Source organism: Equus quagga, chromosome 3 (genome assembly GCF_021613505.1).
Source record: "Equus quagga isolate Etosha38 chromosome 3, UCLA_HA_Equagga_1.0, whole genome shotgun sequence".
Classification (NCBI taxonomy): Eukaryota; Metazoa; Chordata; class Mammalia; order Perissodactyla; family Equidae; genus Equus; species Equus quagga.
Window position 1 is genome coordinate 111,989,951 of NC_060269.1, and position 23,407 is coordinate 112,013,357.

The 23,407-nt window shown below is 42.2% G+C and overlaps 2 protein-coding genes across 2 annotated transcripts in view; one reads left to right on the forward strand and one right to left on the reverse strand.

Annotated features, from left to right (window-relative positions):
* POLR2B (RNA polymerase II subunit B) overlaps positions 1–8,492 on the reverse strand; it is a 44,100-nt gene extending 35,608 nt beyond the window's left edge. Inside the window, exons 1-2 of the mRNA XM_046656003.1 lie at positions 8,358–8,492; positions 3,580–3,652 (exon numbers count right to left, since the gene is read on the reverse strand). Coding sequence (XP_046511959.1) covers positions 3,580–3,652; positions 8,358–8,376 — 92 coding nt within the window. The 5' untranslated portion in view covers positions 8,377–8,492. The remainder of the gene's footprint in view (positions 1–3,579; positions 3,653–8,357) is intronic.
* Positions 8,493–9,073: 581 nt separating this feature from the next.
* NOA1 (nitric oxide associated 1) lies at positions 9,074–19,870 on the forward strand. The gene is made up of 7 exons (XM_046656004.1): positions 9,074–10,265; positions 11,292–11,456; positions 12,279–12,481; positions 15,206–15,337; positions 15,997–16,113; positions 19,121–19,241; positions 19,551–19,870. The coding sequence occupies exons 1-7, from the start codon at positions 9,116–9,118 to the stop codon at positions 19,760–19,762; spliced, it is 2,100 nt and encodes a 699-aa protein (XP_046511960.1). The 5' UTR covers positions 9,074–9,115; the 3' UTR covers positions 19,763–19,870.
* The last annotated feature ends 3,537 nt before the right edge of the window (positions 19,871–23,407 follow it).

Below are 23,407 nucleotides of genomic sequence, written 5' to 3' on the forward strand. Positions count from 1 at the left end.
CGGCGGCCCGGGTTTCACCAGTTCAGACCCTGGGTGCAAATATGGCACTGCTTGGCAAACACCATGCCGTGGTAGGTGTCCCACATATAAAGCAGAGGAAGATGGGCACGGATGTTAGATCGGGGCCAGTCTTCCTCAGCAAAAAGAGGAGGATTGGCAGCGGATGTTAGCTCAGGGCTAATCTTCCTCAAAAAAAAACGAACTGTAATTTGAATAAGAGGAAGGATGATGATATCAACAACTAAAATACAGAATGTTTAAGAAATTGCAATTTTAGGTTAAAGATTAGTAGTTCTATTTTTGAATGTTAAAGGTGAGAGGAGAGTAAGTTATTCAAGTGAAAATACTCAGTAAATGACTGCTGATAAAAAATGGAGCATGAGGGGCCGGCCCGGTGGTGCATCGGTTAAGTGCGCACATTCGCTTCAGCAGCCCAGGGTTCGCCAGTTCAGATCCCAGGTGCGGACATGGCACCACTTGACCAGCCATGCTGTGGTAGGCGTCCCACATATAAAATAGAGGAAGATGGGCACAGATGTTAGCTCAGGGCCAGCCTTCCTCAGTAAAAAGAGGAGGATTGACAGCAGTTAGCTCAGGGCTAATCTTCCTCAAAAAAAAAAAAAATGGAGCATGAGTGAAAGATCAGAGCTAGTAGTATACATATGGAAATTACATAGTGAAGCCCTAAAGAAGGATGGAGAATCTAAAAGAGCAGACGTACTGTTTACAAGGAACAGACATTGGTTCATGTGAGGGATGGGAAAGGAGATATATAATAAAAATACAAGTAAATGTAAGTGCGAGAGGCACCTCACTCCTCACCACCATCCGGGAACACCTGCATAGCTGGGCTTCAGAGAGACCAGGAGAGCTCTGAGATCTAACACAACCCTAAACACTGGATTAACTCATCACCCCTAAGCAGTAGGAACTGCCCCCCAGCATAGCCCCAGGTCTCAACTCCTCCACCTTATGACTCTTGCATCTTATATCTGTGACATTTTCCTAGCTTATACTCCACTCTCCCTAGTAACAACTAACTCCCCCAACCTCACATCAATCCTCTGAGACAATATGTATAATCTATCACCAGCCTCCCATTTTAGCATCATCAGGTCACCTCACAGGTCACCGACAGGTGTACAGATTGGCTGGCTTTGGGTCAAGGTCCCACCCTGATTCAATCAACCATGACAGTCAATACTAGAAGTTAGGTCCTATGGTAGAAAAGACAGTACACAATCATCCTTGTATAAGGTACAGCCTAAAGAATGGTTGGGGCAATTTCCTTCAGTAGAGACTGTGAGCTAACAGAAAAGAAATTTCTCACAACTACTTGAGTCAGCCATTGATATATAAGAAACATATGGAAGGCACTGTCTATAATAGCAATGATTTTTATGGACAATTTATGATGCAAGATCTTTACAGAACTATGGACAAGTTTCATTCCCCCAGGAAGCTGAACCACAGTTACTTTCCCCAAAATCATCAGAAGAGTGCTTCATTAAGAATGTCATCATTTAAACGCCTAAACTAAATATTTCCTATTTATGATATCTATTATCATGATTATTTTGCCAGAAGTCATCGTGCTGAAGTCACTCATGATGTTAAGTAATATCACATTCACATTGCTTGGGAAGGATCACTTGATGTTTAAAAGTGAAAAAACAAAACATCATCTTACAACAGCCAAAGTACCCATAGTCAATTAAATATAAAAATCAAATAATATATTTTGTAATAAATGTTAAATGCAGTGACTGTTCACACTAGAGTATCTTATTCTTGAGCAATCTACCACATATGTTGAAAACAATTCTTTTTCGTCTAAGATGAAAATATTCTTTTTCCCTGGAGACTTCAGAATTTAAGGATGCACCAGAGAACATCTACCTGGTTACTGTTTCCTAGTAAAATGCCTCTTGATGTTTACTACTCAAACATCACAGAAGATACAAATGTCTCAATACAAAGTTTTTATAGCCCATGTTAATAGAAAAAATATACAGTTACATCCCAAAAACTCAATACATTTTTAATAAAACAACGTTCAGGGGCCAGCCCAGTTGCGTAGCAGTTAAGTTCGCACGTTCCACTTCTCAGCGGCCCAGGTTTGCTGGTTCGGATCCCGGCTGCAGACATGGCACCGCTTGGCATACCATGCTGTGGTAGGCGTCCCACGTATAAAGTAGAGGAAGATGGGCACGATGTCAGCTCAGGGCCAGGCTTCCTTAGCAAAAAGAGGAGGACTGGCAGTGGTTAGCTCAAGGCTAATCTTCCTCAAAAAAAATAAAATAAAATAAAACTAAAAAAAAAAAAAGGGACCGGCTCCATGGCTGAGTGGTTAAGTTCATGTGTTCCGCTGTGGCCGCCCAGGGTTCGGATCCTGGGCGCGGACATGGCACCACTTGTCAGACCACATTGAGGCGGCGTCCCACATCCCACAACTAGAAGGACCTGCAACTAAGATATACAACTGTGTACGGGGGAGTTGGGGGAGATAAAGCAGGAAAAAAAAAAAAAAAAAAAAAAAAAACAATGTTCAAGAAAGGTTCAGGGGCCAGCCCCACGGCCAAGTGGTTAAGTTCGTGTTCTCCGCTTCAGGCGGCCCAGAGTTTCACTGGTTTCGATCCTGGGCGCAGACATTGCACCACTCGTCAGGCCATGCTCAGGCAGCACGCCACAGAGGATATCCAGAAGGACCCACAACTAAAATATATAACTACAAACTGGCGAGACTTGGGCAGAAAAAGCAGAAAAAAAAAAGAAGACTGGCAACAGTTCTTAGCTCAGATGCCAATCTTAAAAAAAAAAGATTCAGTTATACTCTAAACACAACTGGTAGAATGTCAGAAGCATGTGTTCTTTGAAAAGGAAGACAGTGTCAACCAAGAAGATGTGCATCTTAGAGATGGTGGGGCTCAGACAGGCATCATCATGCTACTATACACAAAGCAACTGTCATTTTGGTAAGAGAGCAGAGTTGTAGCATTTTACATCCTAACATAGCACGATGTTACTTCATTACTTAACAGTTACTTTTCTTATCTATATGTAAGGCTTCTTCCTGAGTTTTATTACACTTTAATTACACTTAGAATTAGATGAGAATTTAGGTTGAAATATAACATTGTAACTTTATCCATTTAAAATGAGAAAACCAAGGAATCAAACTAACATCACCAGTAATGGGTAAGGTCTACAGACTAAATAAGATTATTATATTAATATTAATTTTATAATTTTGAGGACTTATGATTATGTAAAAGAATGTTCTTATGTCTGCAACTTACTGTCAAATGTTTCAGGAAAAAAACTATCAACAGAAAGAAAGAAAATGTAGTATAAGGTTAAAATTCAGGGAATCTCGGCAAAGTGTATACATAAATTCTTTGTATAACTTTTCTATAAGTCTGAAATACTTAAAAAGTTAAGTATGTAAACAAAATGAAAAAGCAGCTTTCATGTAGCATATTCATATAGAACATTTAATTTTCAAGTATAGAATAAGCAGGAAATCCCTTTATAGGTTATAGTGCCCTGCAGAGTTTATTCAGTTTGGTATAAAGTTACCTGATTACAATCCAGCAAGCTTCTTGCCACAAATCTGGGGTGATTTCATCATCATCCTCATCATATTGCATATCTGCAAAACACAAAAATATTGTACTCATTTGCAATAAAACGCTACTAGTTAACAACCTGCTCCTATGATTTGAAGAAACAGAAACATACTGACTCTCTGCTAAACAAAAAACAATCTTTTTACCCCACTTTTCTAAAATTTCAGTCAATTGCATTAACTGAACGGTAATGAAGTGACATGAATAGGTATACACTTATATATACACAGATCTATGGCACATAGGTAGCCTCTCAGTATACAAAAAGGCTTCCTTACAAAAGTTCAGTGTAAGTTGTGTGAATCTGTAAGTTTTCCATCTTCTCCAGAAAGTCTATGTAATTCTCATTAATAGCTAACTTTGATACCCAGCAGCAAGTTTAGAGTCCTCTGATCAATAAGCTCCTCAGAGACTAGAGTCAGAGATTAGGGTAAGTGTGTAGAGCCAGAAAAGGGTTTCCAATAGCTGGGCAATACCTCAAGGTGGGGTGGCCTATTACAGCAACGCTTCATACAAGTACAGGTATGACAGACTGTATTTTCCAAAGATGGCCACACTCATATCTTCCACTTAACATACTCTTTTGTAACGTGATCTTGACACTTGTACCATCAAGATGTAAGGGTCTATGTTTCCTTCCATTGAATCTGGTTGGGTTTTTGACTCTCCCGTAACTAAGTGAATGCAGCTGAAGCAAGGATACATGATTTCAGAAGCTACCTCAGGAAAGGCAATGCAGTTCCACCTTGTTTGCTGAAACACTTGCTTCTGCAGCCCTGAGTTGCCCTTAAGAAGTCCTACTACTCTGAGGCTAGTATACTGTGAGGAAGCACAAACCACATGGTGAGGCCACTTATAGATGTTCCAGTCAGAAATTCCAGTCCTTGAGTCCTCGTAGAGTAGGTGCCAGACACGTGAGTAAACACCCCAGATCACCCAGGCCCCAGCTGTCAACACCAAGCCTTTTAGTCCTCCCAAATGAATCACTGATATCATGGAGCAGACAAGTCATTCCGACCAAGCTCTGTCCAAATTCCTGATCCGTTGAATCCATGAACACAATTAAACTAATTTTTAAGTGGCCAAATTTTGGGGGAGTTATACAGCAACAATAATCTGAACAGGGTATTTGAAAAAATCAGTGTGCACTGGTCCTCTAATATTAGTCTCATCTTCTTATGTAAAAGAGTAAGTGTGCTGTATTTTTATTCATTTTTATATTCTGACCTATATATATGGTCTGCAAAACTTAAGAGCTTTGGATTCAAAATTTGATATATATCCAAAATAAATTATTGAATAAATGCTTCTTGAATGGACTGCAATTACTGATCCCTATACATGGGGGAAAAGTAAGAAAGACAAAAGTACCTAAAATAGCTCAGAGATTTCTAGCATTGTAACAGATTGGAAATTAATATCACAGACACACAGGAGAAGCAAGTAAGAAGGTGGGAAAAGGAGAGGAGATGATAAGGTCAGCTTTGAATATTCTTGTAGATCATTTATCCCTTTAAATACCTGCAGTAGGAAACTGGATATAAATATGAAACTCAGATAAGGGGTCTAAAGTACAAAAAGTGGGAATTATTAACAAGTGGTTGGTAGAATACAGAGTTTACACAGAGAAGGAAGACTGAAGGCAGGAGACAGGGAACACTGCTATTAAGAGTCATGGAAGGAAAATGAATCTATGAAGAAGACTTATTTATTCATTCATCCATTCATCAAATATTTACTGAATGTGAGTGTTTACTATATCACAGGCATTGGTGATGAGATGCATTGGAGATCAACAATATAAAAGATGGCTGCATCCTCAGGGAGATCATCACCTACTGGGGAGATACAGACAAGACGAAGTCAATTACAAGCAAGAACAAAGTGATATGGACGGTCCTAAACAGGATCAGAGGAGGTTAGGGAAGACTTTCCAAAAGCTGAGCTGAACAGAGACTTCACATACGAATAAACCAGAGTAAACCAGGCAAAAAGGAGGAGGTGAGGGGGAGGCAGTGAGGACTCCACAATGAAAGCTATTCAAGGAATGAAAGAAGGCCAATGTAGCTGAGGCACAGAGTGTGAAGTTGCAGTGGTAAAAGAGTTTGGTCTTTACCAATAGAGCTTTGAGGAACCATTCTAAGGTTTTAGCAAGGGTGTGGCCAGATCAGATTTTCATTTCTGAACAATCACAATGGCCAGTGTGGAGAGTAGATAGGAGAAGCAAGAAAACTGGAAATACACAAACCAGTTAAAAGTCTGAAGTAGTCTAGGCAAGAGATGGTGGTGTCCTGAACTAGAATTGCGCAGAGATAGAGAAGTGATCAGATTAGATATATTAAGGAGACAGAACCCTCAGGGCTTGGTGACTCATAAGACACAGGAGCGGAAAGAGAGGAATCAAGAATGATGCCCAGGCTTCTGGCTTCAACAATAGAAGAGGGTGATACCATTCACAGAGAGGGAGAACACAGGAGGAAGCAGCTTTGGGAGGGTGATGAGTAAAAGAAAATAGAGAGCTCAGCTTGGGCAGTGACAAGTTTGAGGGGCCTAGGAGATAGTGAAGTTATCCAGTGGCAGGTAGCTATGCAAGAAATCTGAACTGGAAATATATATTCAGAAGTCATCCACATATAGATGAGAATGGATGAAATCATCCAGGGATAATGTGAACAGCAGAAGAGAGTGACAAGATAAGTAAGAAGAATTAAGTGAGAGTGATGTAGCAGAAAGAAGTGAGTTTTCAGGAGGAAGTCATCAACAATGTTGAGTATCACAGGGTTTGAATAAGGTTTTTAAAATGACCATCGTACTTATCAATTGAGAGATCACTAATACTCTTATTAAGATCTGTTTTAATGTAGTGGCATGAGCCAAATCAGACTGCAATGCGTTGAGGAGAACCCGAAAGACAGGAATTGGGAAAAACGAGGACAGCCTATTCTTTTTAAAAGCTTGGCTGTGATTGGAAGGAGAAAAGCAAAATATGGGAAGAAAACGAAAATAAAGAGTTTAACTTGTTTTCTTGAGGGCAAGAGAGATCTACTATTTCACATAGAAAGAAGCCAGCTGAAAAGGGGTGTCTGAGAACTGATACGGGCACATATTTAATAAAGATATCAAAGGTCACAGGTAGGAATGGAATACAGACTCAACGATGGAGCAGACTTGATAAACGGGATAACTTTGACCCTTGTTCCACAGGATTATCATATTGCTAATGAGAATATAAATTAGTCAATCACTATGGTGGTCACTTGGCACCATCTAGCAAATTGTTAAACTTGTATATTATTTGACCTTACAATTCTACATCTACAATTCTACATCTTTATCCTACATACTTGTATTAGACAAAATGACATGTACAATATTATTCATTAAACAGTTTGAACCAGAAAAAAGACTGGAAATAACCCAAGTATCAATCAATAAGACACTACTTAAGTCATAGTATATCCATACAAACTAGGTAGCTGTGGGGAAAAAAAATTAGGGTGCTATGTACTATACGAAAATCTCCTAGATATATATATATATATAGATCTATATAAAACAAAAATAAAAGTGCAGAAAAGTGTGAATATTACTTTTTGTCTGTAAAAAGGGGGAAAATAGAATTCCATTTATATTTCCTTGAATACACACAAAGCACCCTGGAGAGAGAAGACTCTAAGTAGTTACCTACTGTGAAGGGGGCTCACACTGGACAGATGGTGGACAAGAACAAGACCTTATACTTTAACATTTTTATATTTTCCAGCTTGTGAGCCATAAGAATATTATATCATATTACCTACTCAAAAAACTATGCTAAAAAAACTTTTTGAATTTTTTTCCTGAGATAGAAGTTAAGAAAAGAGGATGTAATGATGCTAATAAATTTCTAGACTCAAGATATAAACGAGATAGAGCACTTTAAACAGTAGAGTTGAAGCTTTTGCTTCTATTTTCCCCATGAAGCAGCTGAGGAAATACGGGAAAATGTAAGGGGTGGCCACAGGATTGGGAGCTAGAAGAACATGAGGTGTGAAATAGCAGCTGTGGAGAACGGAAGAGGAAGGTTTAAAATACATAATGAAAATACACTAGACAGGACTAAAAATTCTACACGTGAAAAGAAAAAAAAAGGATACATTGGTCCTAGAATATATACCACCTGAGAACTGTGTCATCTTGTGGGAAAAGGGAATTTAAGCGTCATCTTTTAAGACAACTGACTTAGCCATACGACAGCATGAAGGCCAGACTAGACCGACCTCTCCCCCCGCCACACACACACTATATTCTTTGTCTCCAGTGTATTTGCAGAGCTCAGCACAATTCCCGGCACAAGCTGACGCTCAAAAATTCAAATATTCAATAAATCCACTAGGTCTAGCCTACAAGGACATCAAGAAAGGAGCCCTCTGCTTCAGACAAAGCCAAAACAATGGAATTTGTCTTATGGTTCTGCACGTTATTTCAATACGGGGAGGCGGTATCCGATTTATCCAGCTGACAGGGGAGACGACAAGCGTCACCCTGGCCCGGTACATTAAGGCTACGTTCCCTGCACCCTCCACCTCTCGCCATCGCGGCTTCGTTCCCGGCCTGGGGGACTTGGGGAACACGACTGGGGACACTCGAGCGGCGGGCTGGGAAAGAGGCCGCAAATCCTCAAGTCGTCCAGCGTCCCAGGTTTCCCTACTCAAGGGTCGCAGCGGAGTGGTCTGAGTGGGCACCTACCCTCGTCCGCGTCATACATATTGGCAAACGGTTCCCGAGCTCCTAACTCTTGAAGCCACAGAGAGAAAGCCGCTGAGCAGCCACCACTTCTCCGAGCGTTAGACGAAGTGATTTCCGTCTCCGGCGTTCCCAGAATACTCTGCGTCTCACGCCAAAGGCAATATAAGATCTGCGCCTGCGCAAATGGTAAGCTAAAGGTTAGAACTGCGCACGCGCAAATAGTAGGCGGACTCCTCTTGTGGCTCCTACGGTCAGAGGGCCCGATTCAGCCGGTGAAAGTTTTTGTTTTTTAATGTTGTGGCACAAATAATGACACCTAAAAAAAAGCCAAGAAGATATATTAATCTTAATTGTGGCCATGAGTCTGCGGCATTCGATGCTCTTACTTTTTGCATTTCTAAACACCAAAAAACACGAAGCTTTTAAAAATGTGATTTATTATGGGCAGGTTGTGCCAGCAGTGGCGCACTGAAGAAGCCTGAAAGGGAACAAACCCTGACTCACTAGCCTCTCCTGCCCATTCAGCTAAGTCTAGGCCCGCGGTGCCTTTGTATTAGCTTGAAGCGGGTTCCCAAGCCTCACAGCGTTCATCGCGGTAATTCACGGGATTAGACCCGGGAGGAGGAGACGAAGTGCAGCGGCTGACAAATGACAGCTCTCAGGTAGTCGCGGGCTTTCCCTCGGTTTTAACGCACACCTCTGGCCCCATTGCGCGTGCGCGCACGTGGCTCCGCCCCTTTGCCGGGGCCGTGTTCTCCATGCTGCCAGCACGCCTAACTGGTAGGCTTCTCTGCGGCTTCCTGCGGGGATCCGCTCTCAGGGTAGCGCGCCATGGCCTCCGGGAGCCTCTCCTCGAGAGGAGGCGCACGACCCCCTTCTCCTCCCAGCACCCATCGGGCCTGGGACGTGGGCTCCCTCGTGGCCCGATGGCGACTGGGGGTTACGAAGGAAGGGCTGACATGGAGGAGCGTTTTCTGTTCCCCGAGTACGTCCCGGAGCCGGAGCCCGAACCGACCCCCGAAGAGCAGCTGCGGGCGCTGCAGCAGCGGCAGGAGGAGGAAGAGAGACAGCAGCAGCAGCGGCGGGAGGAGCGGCGGCAGCAGAAGCTACGGGCCAGGCGCCGGGAGCATCCGGTCGTGGGGCACCCGGACCCGACGGTGCCGCCCAGCGGCCTGAACTGCTCGGGCTGCGGGGCGGAGCTGCACTGCCAGGACCCCGGCGTGCCCGGCTACCTGCCCAGCGAGAAGTTCCTGAGCGCGGCGGCGCAGGCCGACGGCGGGCTGGCGCGGACCGTGTGCCAGCGCTGCTGGCTGCTGGTGCACCACCGGCGCGCCCTGCGCCTGCAGGTGAGCCGCGAGCAGTACCTGGAGCTGGTGAGCGCCGCGCTGCGGCGGCCCGGGCCCGCTCTGGTGCTCTACATGGTGGACCTGCTCGATCTGCCCGACGCCTTGCTGCCCGACCTGCCTGCGCTGGTGGGCCCCAAGCAGCTGATCGTGCTGGGGAACAAGGTGGACCTGCTGCCCCAGGACGCTCCCGGCTACCGGCAGAGGCTCCGGGAGCGGCTGTGGGACGACTGTGCACGCGCGGGGCTCCTGCCGCTCCCTGGCCACCGAGGGCCACAGCACCCCGGCGGGGACGGGCCACGGGACGAGGAGGAGAATTCGAATCCTTCAGCCAGGTCCCGCACGGTGCTCAGGGACGTGCGGCTCATCAGCGCCAAGACTGGCTTTGGAGTGGAAGAGTTGATCTCCGCGCTTCAGCGCTCCTGGCGCTACCGCGGCGACGTCTACCTGGTTGGCGCCACCAACGCTGGCAAGTCCACTCTCTTCAACACGCTCCTGGAGTCCGATTACTGCATCGCCAAGGGCGCTGAGGCTATCGACAAAGCCACCATTTCCCCTTGGCCTGGTGAGCCACACGAGGCATTCCCCTTCGTTGTCTAAGAAGTTGGAAGTCTGGAGTCTTCCCTTTAAAAATTGTCTCCCTACTTTGGTCACACCTCTTTTCTGTGTCAGCTTAGTACTTAGAAATTCAGTATATGTTGTAGTAATTTTCTAATAGAAATATTTATGGGGCACTTCTATGTTCCAGTCACTGTTCTGGGCACTGTAGATGAACCAGCGAACAAAGCAGAGTTCCTGCTCTCTTGGAGGTTTCCCTTGTAGCTTTACTTCTTTGTATGTTTCTCACAAAAGTCCTTCCTTTACTTTCTAAACCTCCTTCCATCCCTCAGTCTAACTCTTCATATCTTGAGTTTCTTCATGAGATCAGTATACTATACGCATTTAACATTTGAATAATTCACTAATGCAATAGGATGTGTAGCTTCGTTAGGAAGAAATATCAACTTTGTGGCTTTACGAAACTTCTGTAATTGCAAAATGGGTTCTTCTATGACCCTGTGAAACTTCTGTAATTGCAGAATGGGTTCTGCTATGACCCTGTTTGTATTTAACAGTTGGCAAAACTGCCTCACTTGTTCTTTTGAAATCAGTGTTTAACTTTGTTTGATAAGCTGATCTTCTCTGTTCTGGACTTTGGATGAATTATACACAGAGGTGCTTTTATACTGGATGGTAGGATGGAAAGAAATCAGGCCTGCAGATTTAAATCCTGGGATTTAATCCAGGGATTCAAATCCTGGTTGAGCCTTTGAGCCAGTCTCTGAGCCAATTTCCTCATCTGTAAAGTAAGAATAATTTTGTAGACCACAACTAGAAGGACCGGCACCTAAGATATACAACTGTGTACGGGGGGGTTTGGGGAGGTAAAGCAGAAAAAAAGAATAATTTTGTAGAATGTTGTCATGAAGGTTAAGCGAAATAAATCACAGTCCCCAAGACAGTGTAGCTCCTCAAAAATGTTAGTTTTCCTCTTCTTATTCCCTTTCTTGTACGATGTTTATAAAAAAGTATTTATTCTTTGGTATTTCAGGTACTACATTAAACCTTCTGAAGTTTCCTATTTGCAACCCAACTCCTTACAGAATGTTTAAAAGGCAAAAAAGACTGAAAAAAGATGCAGCTGTAGCTGAAGAAGATCTTAGTCAGCAAGAACAAAATCAACTTAATCTCTTAAAAAAGCATGGCTATGTAGTAGGTAAGCATCTTCTATAGGAGTCATGCTAAAATTCTTTGTTGAGCAACCTGAAATACAGCTGTCTGGGGCTAGCCGGTTTTTGTGGGGACAGAATATTTTCCTCATTCTGCAACATAGAGGACCTTTAGAGGCAAGGCTACTGTTTGGGAACCCAGGGTTTGTTGTGCTGAGAAAATTGAGATGGTAGATACTTGGAGAAATCCAGGAAAGGAAACATGCAATAACCACCCACCCAGCCATTGTCACCAGTAGAAGCATTTTTCACTAAGATACAGCCCCCTCCCTACAGACTAGTACGGGTTGTTGACTTCACACAGCAGCTTTAAATTACAGTCATGCATCACTTAACCATGGGGATAGGTTCTGAGAAATGCATCATCAGGCCATTTTGTCATTGTGCAAACGTAGAGTGTACTTACACAAACCTAGACGGTGTAGCCTACTACACACCTAGGCTATAGTATGATACTAATCTCGTGTGAGACCACTGTCGTATATGTGGTCTGTCATTGACCACACATGAGTGTAGGTTGTCACCCTTTCCTTGGTATCTCTTTTCAACGTTCCATTTACTAAAAACAGTTTGATTTCTAACCCTTCCTCCCACCGCCACCCAGTGTAAACAGCCAGCCACTCACTTGATCATTGCAAGAGTCTGGCTCCCACTGCCTTTGGAAAAAAAGCAAAGGTATCATTTTGTAGTCTCACTTCCATACACTATAGTTAGTCCTAGTAGCTTGTTTGAGGCAAACATAAGAATTACCTGTCTGGAGTCAAAAGCTTTAAAAGAGTGACTAATAACTTCAGTATATCTTGTTCTAGGAAGAGTTGGAAGAACATTCTCGTATTCAGAAGAACAGAAGGATGAAGCTGCCTTCGAGTTTGATGCTGATTCACTTGCCTTTGACATGGGAAATGAACCTGTTGTTGCAGATAAACCCACCAAACGAGTACAGTTGACCCCAGAAGATGTGAAAGATGCCCACTGGTTTCATGACACCCCTGGAATTACAAAAGAAAATTGTGTATGTATTTGATAGCTTAAACATTTACTTTCAGTTACACGAGTACTGTCGTAATTGACAGAACACAGGAAAGGAGGTATCCTTTCATTTTAGACTCAGTTCTGATTCATTCATAGAAGCAGTTCAGGGACAAATCTATATGCCATCAAGTTCTGTGTTCCATTTGGTAGGGTTCACTCGTGACAACCTATTTATATCCTTGAGGTTGTTACCTTAGTTAGGGAGACATTTGCAGAATCCTAGATTTTGAGGTTGGAAGAAATCATAAATATGACCGTAGTCCAGCCACTTATTCCATGCTTGAATTCCCTCTATACCGTATCCATGAAGAGGGCATCCAGCTTAAACTGAGTAAGGAGTGACTTACCATCAGGTGAGCAGTGTCACCTTACCTCCCAAGGTAACCCATTCAGTCTTTGACCTGCTGTTTGTGTTGAGCAGTCTCCCTGTCACTTGTACCCATTGTTCCTCAAAGCTGTGTGGAACGAATTTAATGCCTGTTTGCCTTGCCAGACTTTGAAACGTTTTAAAGTGTGGTGTCCTATCTCTTCCTCACTCTGCTCTTTCCTTCTCTTTCATGAGTTCATACAACAAACATTGAGCACTTACTGTGCTGACGTCATCCAGATTACGTGTCTCCATTGCCCACAGCTGTTCTCTGAGAGAGGCTATTCATCAGTCTAGGCCTCTTTACATAATGTTTTCTAATTTGTTTTTTTCTTAAAACATGACACTAAGAACTAAATTTCTTGCATCTGTGCCCTAATGTGAGCATAATTTAGAATACAATTAACTCTACCCGTCCTGCCCTTATACATCTTCTTAATCCAATTGCAGGATCTCCTGGGCAACTTTAATTTTATCCTGTTAAATTCAGCCTATATCCTACATACTCATTAAATCTCATAACTTTTTATTCATTTGCAGTTTTTTTTTTAAGATTGGCACGTGGGCTAACAACTGTTGCCAATCTTCCTTTTTTTTTCTTCAAAGATTGGCACCTGGGCTAACAACTGTTGCCAATATTTTTTTTTTCCTGCTTTATCTCACCAAACCCCCCCTGTACACAGTTGTATATCTTAGCTGCACGTCCTTCTAGTTGTGGGATGTGGGACGCCACCTCAACGTGGCCTGACGAGTGGTGCCATGTCTGCGCCCAGGATCCGAACCCTGGGCCGCAGCAGCAGAGCGCTCGAACTTAACCACTCAGCCACGGAGCCGGCCCCCATTTGCGGTTTTGATCACCATCCAAGTCATTGATTGACTCAAGTGTCCCTCCAGGATAGAGCCTTACAACACATCCACTAGTCAGCTTTTGAATCTGGTTCCTGACCAGTCTCTAATTTGCTTAATTATCTCTGTAAAACAACACTGGTTTCTTAGTTACTTTTCCTTCCTTTGCCTCATCAGGATCATTTACAGTTTCATTGTCAGAATTGTATTCTCTTTGGTATCCCATGTCATAGAATCATAGATCGTTTAACTTCTATTGCCCTCCTGGAATAAGTGCTTGTGTCCCATCTTTTCTTCCTTAGCAATCCATAACTTTAGAGTAACTGTACTGCTTTCTAATGCTGCTCTATCACTTTAACTTCAACTCCTTCTCTTTAAGACAGGTCAGGGATAGCAGCTCCTTTAGTCATGTGGACCCTCTTGTCAAACAGGCAAGAATTTGCTAAATATCCTAGCCAACAGAATGAGACCCTAAAGTTTTTACATATAAAAGGTCTCCCAGGTAGTTTGTTTCTGTGTCAGTTTACTGATAAATTTATTTGATGCCTTAAACTGGTGTTTCCCAGACTGAGCCAAGGAACTCTGTTATGAAATGGAAATAGCAGGGTCTCTGCTAAAAAGGGTTAAAAAGTTTCTTTACTACAGGTGGCTTTTAATGTGCCTTTTCCAACACAAATACTGAGGAAAACTGCTTGCAGTCCCCTTCTTATTTATTTTCTTGTCAGCCTCTCTAGGTGTCACTTATTTTTTATTTCCTTGTTACTTTCTTAAGTTCACAAAAGTTTTTTATCCCTTTTTTTTTACCTTCTCTCGTCTTTTTCTTTTTAAATCAGATTTCAATTCCTTAAATCTAACCAGAATTTTGTACTTTCTGACTTCCTCTTCTCTTTTCTCTCGTCTATTTAGGAACTCTTCATCCTTATAAGCCAGAGGAAAGCCATAACTTTCTCTCATTTTTTGCTGAGTATTCGGTGGAAATAAGGAAACTGAAGAGCAGAATTTAGAAAGGGGTTCTTGCAGCTCTTTACCCGCTCCTAGAGTAGGGTGACCATTTTGCCTTTAATGCACGAATACTTGCCACTAGGACATAAGGTAGCACATTGCCTTACCTTTAGCCGAAAGCTATTGCTTCCTAGGAGCCTTGATGGAGAGAACATATTTTCTGTCTTGGGAGTGAGTCATCAGTGTTTTCAGCTCACACCGGTTTTGACATCCCCAGGCTGCTGCTGACATAAGAAAGTCTCACACTCCTATAAAGTTATTTTGCCATTACTCAAGATTAAGTTATGAAAAAAGAGTAGGGCTGTCCGTAAACTGATTCATTTAGACACAAAGAATGTGTAAATTTTATGTGCAGCAAATTCTGGCGTACTTTGTTTTATTGTGCAGTCTGAAATATTTTTTCAGCACTTTTTATCTTACAGGTAAATTACAATATAGCATATCTTCAATAAAAGTAATTCTCTAAAATATCTGCCCTTTGCTTCACAGATTTTAAATCTTCTAACAGAAAAAGAAGTAAATATTGTTTTGCCAACACAGTCCATTGTGCCGAGAACTTTTGTGCTTAAACCAGGAATGGTTCTATTTTTGGGTGCTATAGGCCGCATAGATTTTCTGCAGGTAAGGAAAGTCTGTACCATTAAAAAATGACATAGTATTGGGATTTACTTTAAGAAAGCAGATATATGAACAAGACTGGCAAAATATTGATGTTTGAAAATGTCCATAATAAAAACTTGGGAAAAAGAAATAGGAAAAAAGAAAGTAGATCTTCAGGAGGATGCTGAGTGCCCCAGACAGGTTGGCATTTAAGAAGAAAAGATAACTGTCCCTATCCTGTGGTATTGTTTCACATGGAAATCATGGGTCACACCTTTAGGTACAGGGTTAATATGCATTAAATAGATTCCACACTTCTTTATATCCCATGATATGTGTACTTTTTTTATATGTACTTTTTTTTTTAATTAGCATCATTCTGGGGATTTTAGAGTATCTATAGAATTGCTTCTCTTTTTGCCAAAGTGAGGGAAAAAAAGGAAAATAAAGCATGGATGTGTCCAACAACACTGAATGCAACTTACAGGCCATTGCTATAGCATATTTCTCGGGTTTTGTATTCACAATTTGTTGGGAATTTAGCCTTGCATTCTTAAAACCCTTACATATTTCATTAAAGCCCACGGAATTTTAATATTTTAAACCTGACTTTCCCCAGGGAAAGTTAAAGCAGACATTATTATTGTATAAAATAACAACTTCTCTCTTCCTTTGTTGAGGGAAGTCAGTCAGCTTGGTTTACAGTTGTGGCTTCTAACTTCCTTCCTGTGCATGTTACTTCCTTGGACAAGGCGGATACCGTGTATCACAAGCATGCGGGTCATACATTACTCAAGGTGAGGCAACACTCTTAGATGATTGCCTAGTTAGGTTATCATACACCGTGATAGTCCCACAGTCCTGCCTTTGTTAGACAGAACCATCTTTGTTATACCGTCAGCTAGCTCGCCCCTCACTTTCTTCGCCTTGAAGATTTTGGCTATAGTGAAGTGGACTCTGTAAGAAAAGGGATGTTGGTTTGGACTGATCCTAGGATAGCTGCAGAGCTGTGTTTTCTCTAGGCTACACTGTCCAATTTGGTAGCTACATGTGGTTATTTAAATTTAAACAAATTAGTTAAAATTAAATAAAATTTAAAATTTAGTTCTTCAGTTGCAGTAGCCACATTTCAAGTGCCCAACAGACGCATCATTGCAGAAAGTTGTATTGGATAATGCTGAGTGAAGAGAAGTTACAGATTGTCTCACAACTGGGAGATGGTGCTGGCATCTAGTAGGTGGAGCCAGGGATGATGCTAAACATCAGCAGTGCCCAGACAGCCCCTCACAACAAAGAATTATCTTGTCCAAAATGTTAGTAGGGCCAAGGTTGAGAAGCCCTGGTCTGGGTGGAAAAGCTCTCCTCTTAGGTTCTTAATCCAAGACACATACTGATTATCCCACCTCTTCTCTGCTGCTCTACCTGCTCCTTCCTTTGGCCTGTATGTATGTTAAAATTTCTCTCATCCTTAAAAAACAAAAGTCAGTGTCCTGCTCATTTCTTCTCTTTCCAATAAACCTTGCTCCTGCTCCTCATGCCCCATCCTCTGCAGTCCTGTTTGGCCCTTGCTGTACCACTGAAATTGTTCTTAACTAAGTTCACCAAAGGCTGAGTGGGGACTGTTCAGCCCTTTAACTAGACACGCCATACACACTGTTGGCTAGTGTGTATTGTACAATGGATAAGATCACTGGAGCCAGATTGCCTGGGTTCAAATGCCTGCTCCACTCCACCACCTAACAAAGCTGTGTGACTAGGCAAGTTTCCTTTACCGCCGTGTGTTGTACCCACCTCACAAGGTTGCGAAGAGGATTAAGTTTAGGGGCTCTAAGTGTTGTAAGTGCGGTGTCATTATTTGTGATGATGATGATGATGATGGGACACATCTGTTGCAAAAATACAGAGGTGATTTAGCATTAGTGCTCATGCAAATGAAAATAAGTCAAAATGCAAAATATACACCCTCCCTTCAAACAGGATCAAAACAAACCTGAGTTGAGAAGTAAATACTTCCCCTCTCTGAATTTCCTAAGAAAGCCAGACTGAAATTAAAACCACTGAAATAACTGCCCTAAAGTTAATATTCCAAAGACCTGTAGGATTTGTAGGGTGAGTGAGCACATAAAGGCAGTCAGCAAGGTACGAGCTGTTGATTTTTCCCCACTAAAAGACTTGAGTTGTTCTATTACATTCGTTCACTTTTTAGGTAAATAATAATACCAAGTTGAAATACAGCTTGAGACTTGCAGGAAAGAAAACTTCCTTAGTTTGTACAACATGGCTGTCATAAAAATGAACTCTGTGTCACTCTACCCCCATGCGTCTGTGTAGTTTTCAGAACGGATATGATTGATACTTTCCAAAGCAACAGTCCTAGTCTTCTCTCCCAGTGTGACTCAGATGGTTCTTGGGCTGCTCTGGGATTCATTCTTGCTTCCTGGTTTCCTTACCTTCCCAGTTAGTCAGTCCTGCCTCCTAATTATCTCTGAATCCAGCCTTGTAGTTCAGGCTGTAATCTGCTTCCATTAGGCTGTTTTTGAGATCCTTAAGTATTTTTCCCAACATCCCATTTTTACTGCCCTCCTCCCACCCCTACCCCAATATACCTCCACAGCCACAAGAGCAGTGGTTCTCACCCAGGGTTGACTTCTGCCCCCAGGGGACATTTCGCAATGCCTGGAGGCATTTTTGGTTTTCACAACTTGATGGATGCCAAAGTAGAGGCCAGGGATTCTACTAAAAATACCATAATGCACAGGACAGCCTACCCCCAACAAAGACTTATTCAGCCCAAAATGTCAGTAGTGCTGAGGTTGAGAAGCCCTGCACTAGAGACATCTTTCCAAAATACAAAGTAGGTCACAAGTATCCTTTTTTTATTCTTATCTCTGTTCTCTTTCCTGCTTATAATTACTTGGTTGTTCCACATTACTGAGAGAAGTCTAAACTGATAGCCTCTTCACTGATACACACGTAACATACTCTGGACAGTTAAGCTACAGTTCCCTGAACTCATTAGCCCTCTGCCAGTTTTTTGTGTCTGTGCATGATGCTAACCCAGAATAGCATCCACTGAGTAACTTTGACCTGTTTCTCACAATACTGCTCAGATATTGCTTCTTCATTAATGTTTTCCTTGACCGACGTCTTCCTCCACAACCATAGTACTTAGTAATAGCTGCCTTTCATCACATTTCTTACCTTGTTATTTGTTTACCTGTTATTTCCACCTTCTGATCTCCTGGGGCCAGGGACCATATTGTAACTTCTATCTTTGTGTCCCTAGTGCTAAACACAAGGAGATTAATTAATAAATTATTTTCCAGTTATTTCCAATTCCTAGAATATCTATAAACATAGAAGTTGAATCTTACCTATCATACATGTACCCTTGACTTGTAATAAGGTAGAGATTAATCTTTGTGGCCAGCCAGACCTCAAGAAACAAGGTGTTTGGAAGGATGTTGCCCTACTTGTCCCACATTACTCTGTGTGAAGCTTTATGGAGGGCTATAAAAACAGTGTAAACAAATAAAGCAAGATTGTGCTCTCAGGAGGCTACCTCCAGGTGCATGTCCACATGGGGCCCTTGGCACTGGGATCTGTAGGCTTCATCTCATCACAGAGCGCCTGTGCTTTTGCATTTGACCTAGAAGTGATTCAGAGTTTTTTCAAGAGCTGAATGTTTAAAAGGATTTTATTCTTGATCCCTGTACAGAATTATCTTATCAGTGCTTTACTTAATATTAGTTATGGGGAATTTAATTTGAACTTCCAAACTTCTTCATTTTGTCTCAATGGAAGGTCCCAATGGGTGGAGAAGAGCGAATGGCAGGATTTCCTCCTCTTGTTGGTGAAGACATTACATTAGAAGAAGGACTTGGGGAATCTGAAGCAGTGGCTGACATCAAGTTTTCCTCTGCAGGTAATTTTACACCGGGCACTTTTTAAAAGGTGAATAAAGTAGCCTTATGACGTATAGTATATTTTTATAGAAATGTGCCTTACCTGACATAAGCTGAGAATTTTAAGAAATGCATACTAGTTTATTCATAAATGCAACCTACTCTGAAAATAAATTTGTACCTTTTCACAAATGCACTGTAATGCTTTTTAAAAAAATTAAGTGAAAGAGACTATAGCCTCTGTTGCTCCTCCATTTAGAGCTTTGGTTTGGTATTTGTAATAAGATGGTTGCTAATGCCATTTTGTGTTCTGTCGCCTGCCTGCATAGGTTGGGTTGCAGTTACGCCTCATTTTAAGGACAGACTGCGTCTCCGAGGCTATACGCCTCAAGGAACAGTTCTGACGGTCCGGCCCCCTCTCTTGCCACATATCGTTAACATCAAAGGAGAGCGCCTCAAGAGAAGTGTGGCCTATAAAACCAAGAAGCCGCCTTCCCTGGTGTACAATCTGCAGAAGAAGAAAAAACAGATAAATATATGAAGCTGACCTTGTTCACATTGCATATTAACTCTATTAAACATAACTACATACATTGAATTGTATTAAATATAGCTATAATAAAACCCCCTTGCTCCCACCTTTTTTTAACTACTCAGGACTGTGCTGATTTGTAATGTTTTGAATTTGTAAATAGAAGTTATTTTTTTATAGGGAGTATATATATATGTATCTGTGACCCAAATATACCTAAAAAGGAGTTCTACTACATTCAAGTTTCTCCCACTACTATTTTTATTGAGACCAGATGTCACTTCTTATTTAGAGTCCAGTTGAGAGAGCAACTTAGCAGTTGGCTCATGAAAAAATGGTAGAAAATCAATTTCTCCAAAATACATTGGCTTAAATAAGATAGAAGTGAGTAGGTGGCTCTGCTCCGTGTAGTCATCCAAGGATCTAACTGGTGGGACACTCCATGGCTTCCATCTCTAGCTCTAAGGTGGTTGCTCAAGTTGTCATCCTTTCCCAGGAAGTGGGAAGAGGGGAAGAAAGTGAAGAGCATGCAGCTTCCCTATTTAAAAGAAGAGAAGAGCTGAAAGTTGTGCACATCGTTTTACATTGTCCAGTGGTCAACAGTTGCATGGCCACACCCACCCACAAGGAAGCTGGGAGTCGCAAGGGGAAATGGGGACCGTTTTGGATTTTTCTTACTTAAGGGAAGAAGGGGAGAATGGACACTGCAGAACAAGTAGAAGTTTACCTTACGTGATCTAAAAGTACCTGAAGGGGCCGGCCTGATGGCACAGTGGTTAAGTTTGCACATTCTGCTTTGGTGGCCCAGGGTTCACCAGTTCGGACCTCGGGTGCAGACATGGCACCACTTGTCAAGCCGTCCTGTGGTAGGCGTCCCACATATAAAGTAGAGGAACATGGGCATGGATGTTAGTTCAGGGCCAGTCTTCCTCAGCAAAAAGAGGGGGATTGGCAGCAGATGTTAGCTCAGGGCTAATCTTCCTCAAAAAAATAAAAATTAAAAAATTAAAAAAAATAAAAGTACCTGAAAATCTTAGATAAAAAGGATTCAAGGGGCCAGCCCAGTGGCGCAGCAGTTAAATTTGCACATTCCACTTCTTGGCGGCCCAGGGTTCACCGGTTTGGATCCCGGGTGTGGACACGGCACTGCTTGGCAGACCATGCTGTGGTAGGCGTCCCACATATAAAATAGAGGAAGATGGGCATGGATGTTACCTCAGGGCCAGTCTTCCTCAGCAAAAAGAGGAAGATTGGCAGTAGTTAGCTCAGGGCTGATTTTCCTCAAAAAAAAGATTCAAGTTCTATCTTTTTAGTATCCAGAGTCTATTCTGCAACTATCAGAGCATTTAACCAGTTTATCAACTTTTGCCTGTACACACTGCATAACATATGTCAATCAGAAGTCTTTACCTTCTGCTATTCCTAGTTGAGTAAGTAGCACTATAGCTGTGTACAATGAACAATTGGCACATCAAGTCCCAGATCCCAGTGTTGAGATAAATGCTAGTGGGATAAGCTGGCCTAAAATGCAGTCAGGTCCATGAACTTCCTAATATACAGACCCATGCTGTCAATGTGTACCCTCTAGCCCCCTTCTCACTAAGTCATCTTAGAATAAATGGTTAATATTTCAAGAGGTAACTTGTACAAACTTTGTAGATCTCACTTTCATCATGTTTCGAAGTGAGTACTATTGGCATCTTGGGAAGGTAGGGTTCTTTATGTGTAAAACTGCATTTCAATATATCAGGCATCCCTCATCCCCAGATACTAAATGCCAGTAGCAACTCCCTCTGCCCCATCGGTCATTGTGACAACGAAAAAGTACCCCTGACTTTCCCAAACCCACCCTCTAGAGGGCGGTAGCTTCCCAAGTTGAGAAAATTGATTGGTGGTTGATTTCTAGTCTTTTGTAGAGAATGAAATACCATTAATTTTACAAGTTAAAATTGTAGCCATTACATATCTATCTACTGTTCATGGTGATTTTGGAGCATATCCATGAATCTTTAGATAGAATGAAGAAAATATGGAGAACCTGGCAATTGTGGAGAAACACAGAACCTAAAAACAGATGCTGTCATTACCCTGATAACTTATGGGTATGTATTTTAGAGGCAGAACATTTCTCCCTCCTTATCTTCTCTCTAGGCTTTTAGGCCTCTCAACTAGCAAAAACTCTTTAAATGTTCATAATTTATATTCTCAAGTCCCTTTTACTTCTAAAATTCACCGGTTTCATAAAGCCTGGCTGAGGCATATCTAAAAATGTTCCAAGGTGCCTTGCTGGGAGTTTCAAACAGTGCAGTTTACTAAGTCAGTCAGTTTCCCTGTTAGATTAGTTAATCTCTTTGGGTCTTCATTTTCTCACCTATAAAATGAGGGAATGACTGGATTTTTCTCAGTTCTAACCTTTTATGATTCTCTGCAAAAACAGACAGGAAAGCCAGGCAAGGGGGGGTTACCATACCTCAGACACAAAAGATGCTCCGCGCCTAGACAGTCAAGGACTTCTGCTAGGATCTGGTGTTAATTTCCTCCATATTCTGCCACCCTCGTGCAGCCCAGGATCACTGCTGGCCTATTCAACTGCTCCACAGTGGATTTTCCTTTAAGGAAGTTCTGATACCATCTTGGTTTCTGAGCTGTAGTCAGTTTACTGATACGTCTTAATCCATGAATCTAAGTGTGAAGACTTCCCTTGAATCAATAACCATTTACACCATGATAGCATGCAGGAATTAGTGAAGAGGAGAAATTAATGGCAAAGTGTCACTTCCACTGGACAGAGGTTGTTTTTGAGTGGTAAGAAAACAATGAAGCAAGTTTATACTAGATCATTTACTTGGCTCTGCAGCCTTGTGTTCAGCATGTCACCTCTTTTGTACTCGTGACACCTAGAAGAAGTAAAATGTGCCATCAAAGGGCTTTTTGACTTCTATGTGACATTAAACTTGAAGTTTTGTTTTGTTTTTTGAGGAAGATTAGCCCTGAGCTAACTACTGCCAATCCTCCTCTTTTTGCTGAGGAAGACTGGCCCTGAGCTAACATCCATGCCCAGCTTCCTCTACTTTATACGTGGGACGCCTACCACAGCATGGCTTTTGCCAAGCGGTGCCATGTCCGCACCTGGGATCCGAAACAGCAAACCCTGGGCCGCTGAGAAGCGGAACATGCGAACTTAACCGCTGCACCACCAGGCTGGCCCCTAAACTCAAAGTTTTACTTTAAAAAGTTACACCTTATCTTTTTCCCCCTCTTAAAAACAGCAGCATCTTTTTAAAAGTTAACTGAGACAAAGTGAGGTTTAATACATTTGTATTTTTCATCACCATAAATGGCAAGCCCTACCAATCAGCAGGGCTTTACTGTATAGTTCCCCAAAGTCTAAATTTGTTTATGTTACTTGCAACACTCACTTCCCATGACAACCAAGGAGAAGTGGAGTACAGATACATCTTGTGTGCTTGTGTTTCTCGCTCATGCAGACACTTCTTACAAAATGGAGATCAAGGCCACTTTCCTGCACATGGCTGACTTGGAGCTCCAGCTGTGTCAGCCATGGCAGAGCTGTTACTGCTTCACTGAGTAGGCACCCAGCGCCCCAGCTGAGGCGAGCTGTTTCGTAGACAGCCTTGATCATTTACCCTGGCT

Excerpts from the sequence above, each read along its gene's own strand:
- NOA1 (XM_046656004.1), top strand. The coding sequence starts at position 9,116 with ATGCTGCCAGCACGCCTAACTGGTAGGCTTCTCTGCGGCTTCCTGCGG. Across the intron at positions 15,338-15,996 it reads GCCGCATAGATTTTCTGCAG|GGAAGTCAGTCAGCTTGGTT; the intron begins GTAAGGAAAGTC and ends TCCTTTGTTGAG. Across the intron at positions 16,114-19,120 it reads CGGGTCATACATTACTCAAG|GTCCCAATGGGTGGAGAAGA; the intron begins GTGAGGCAACAC and ends TCTCAATGGAAG.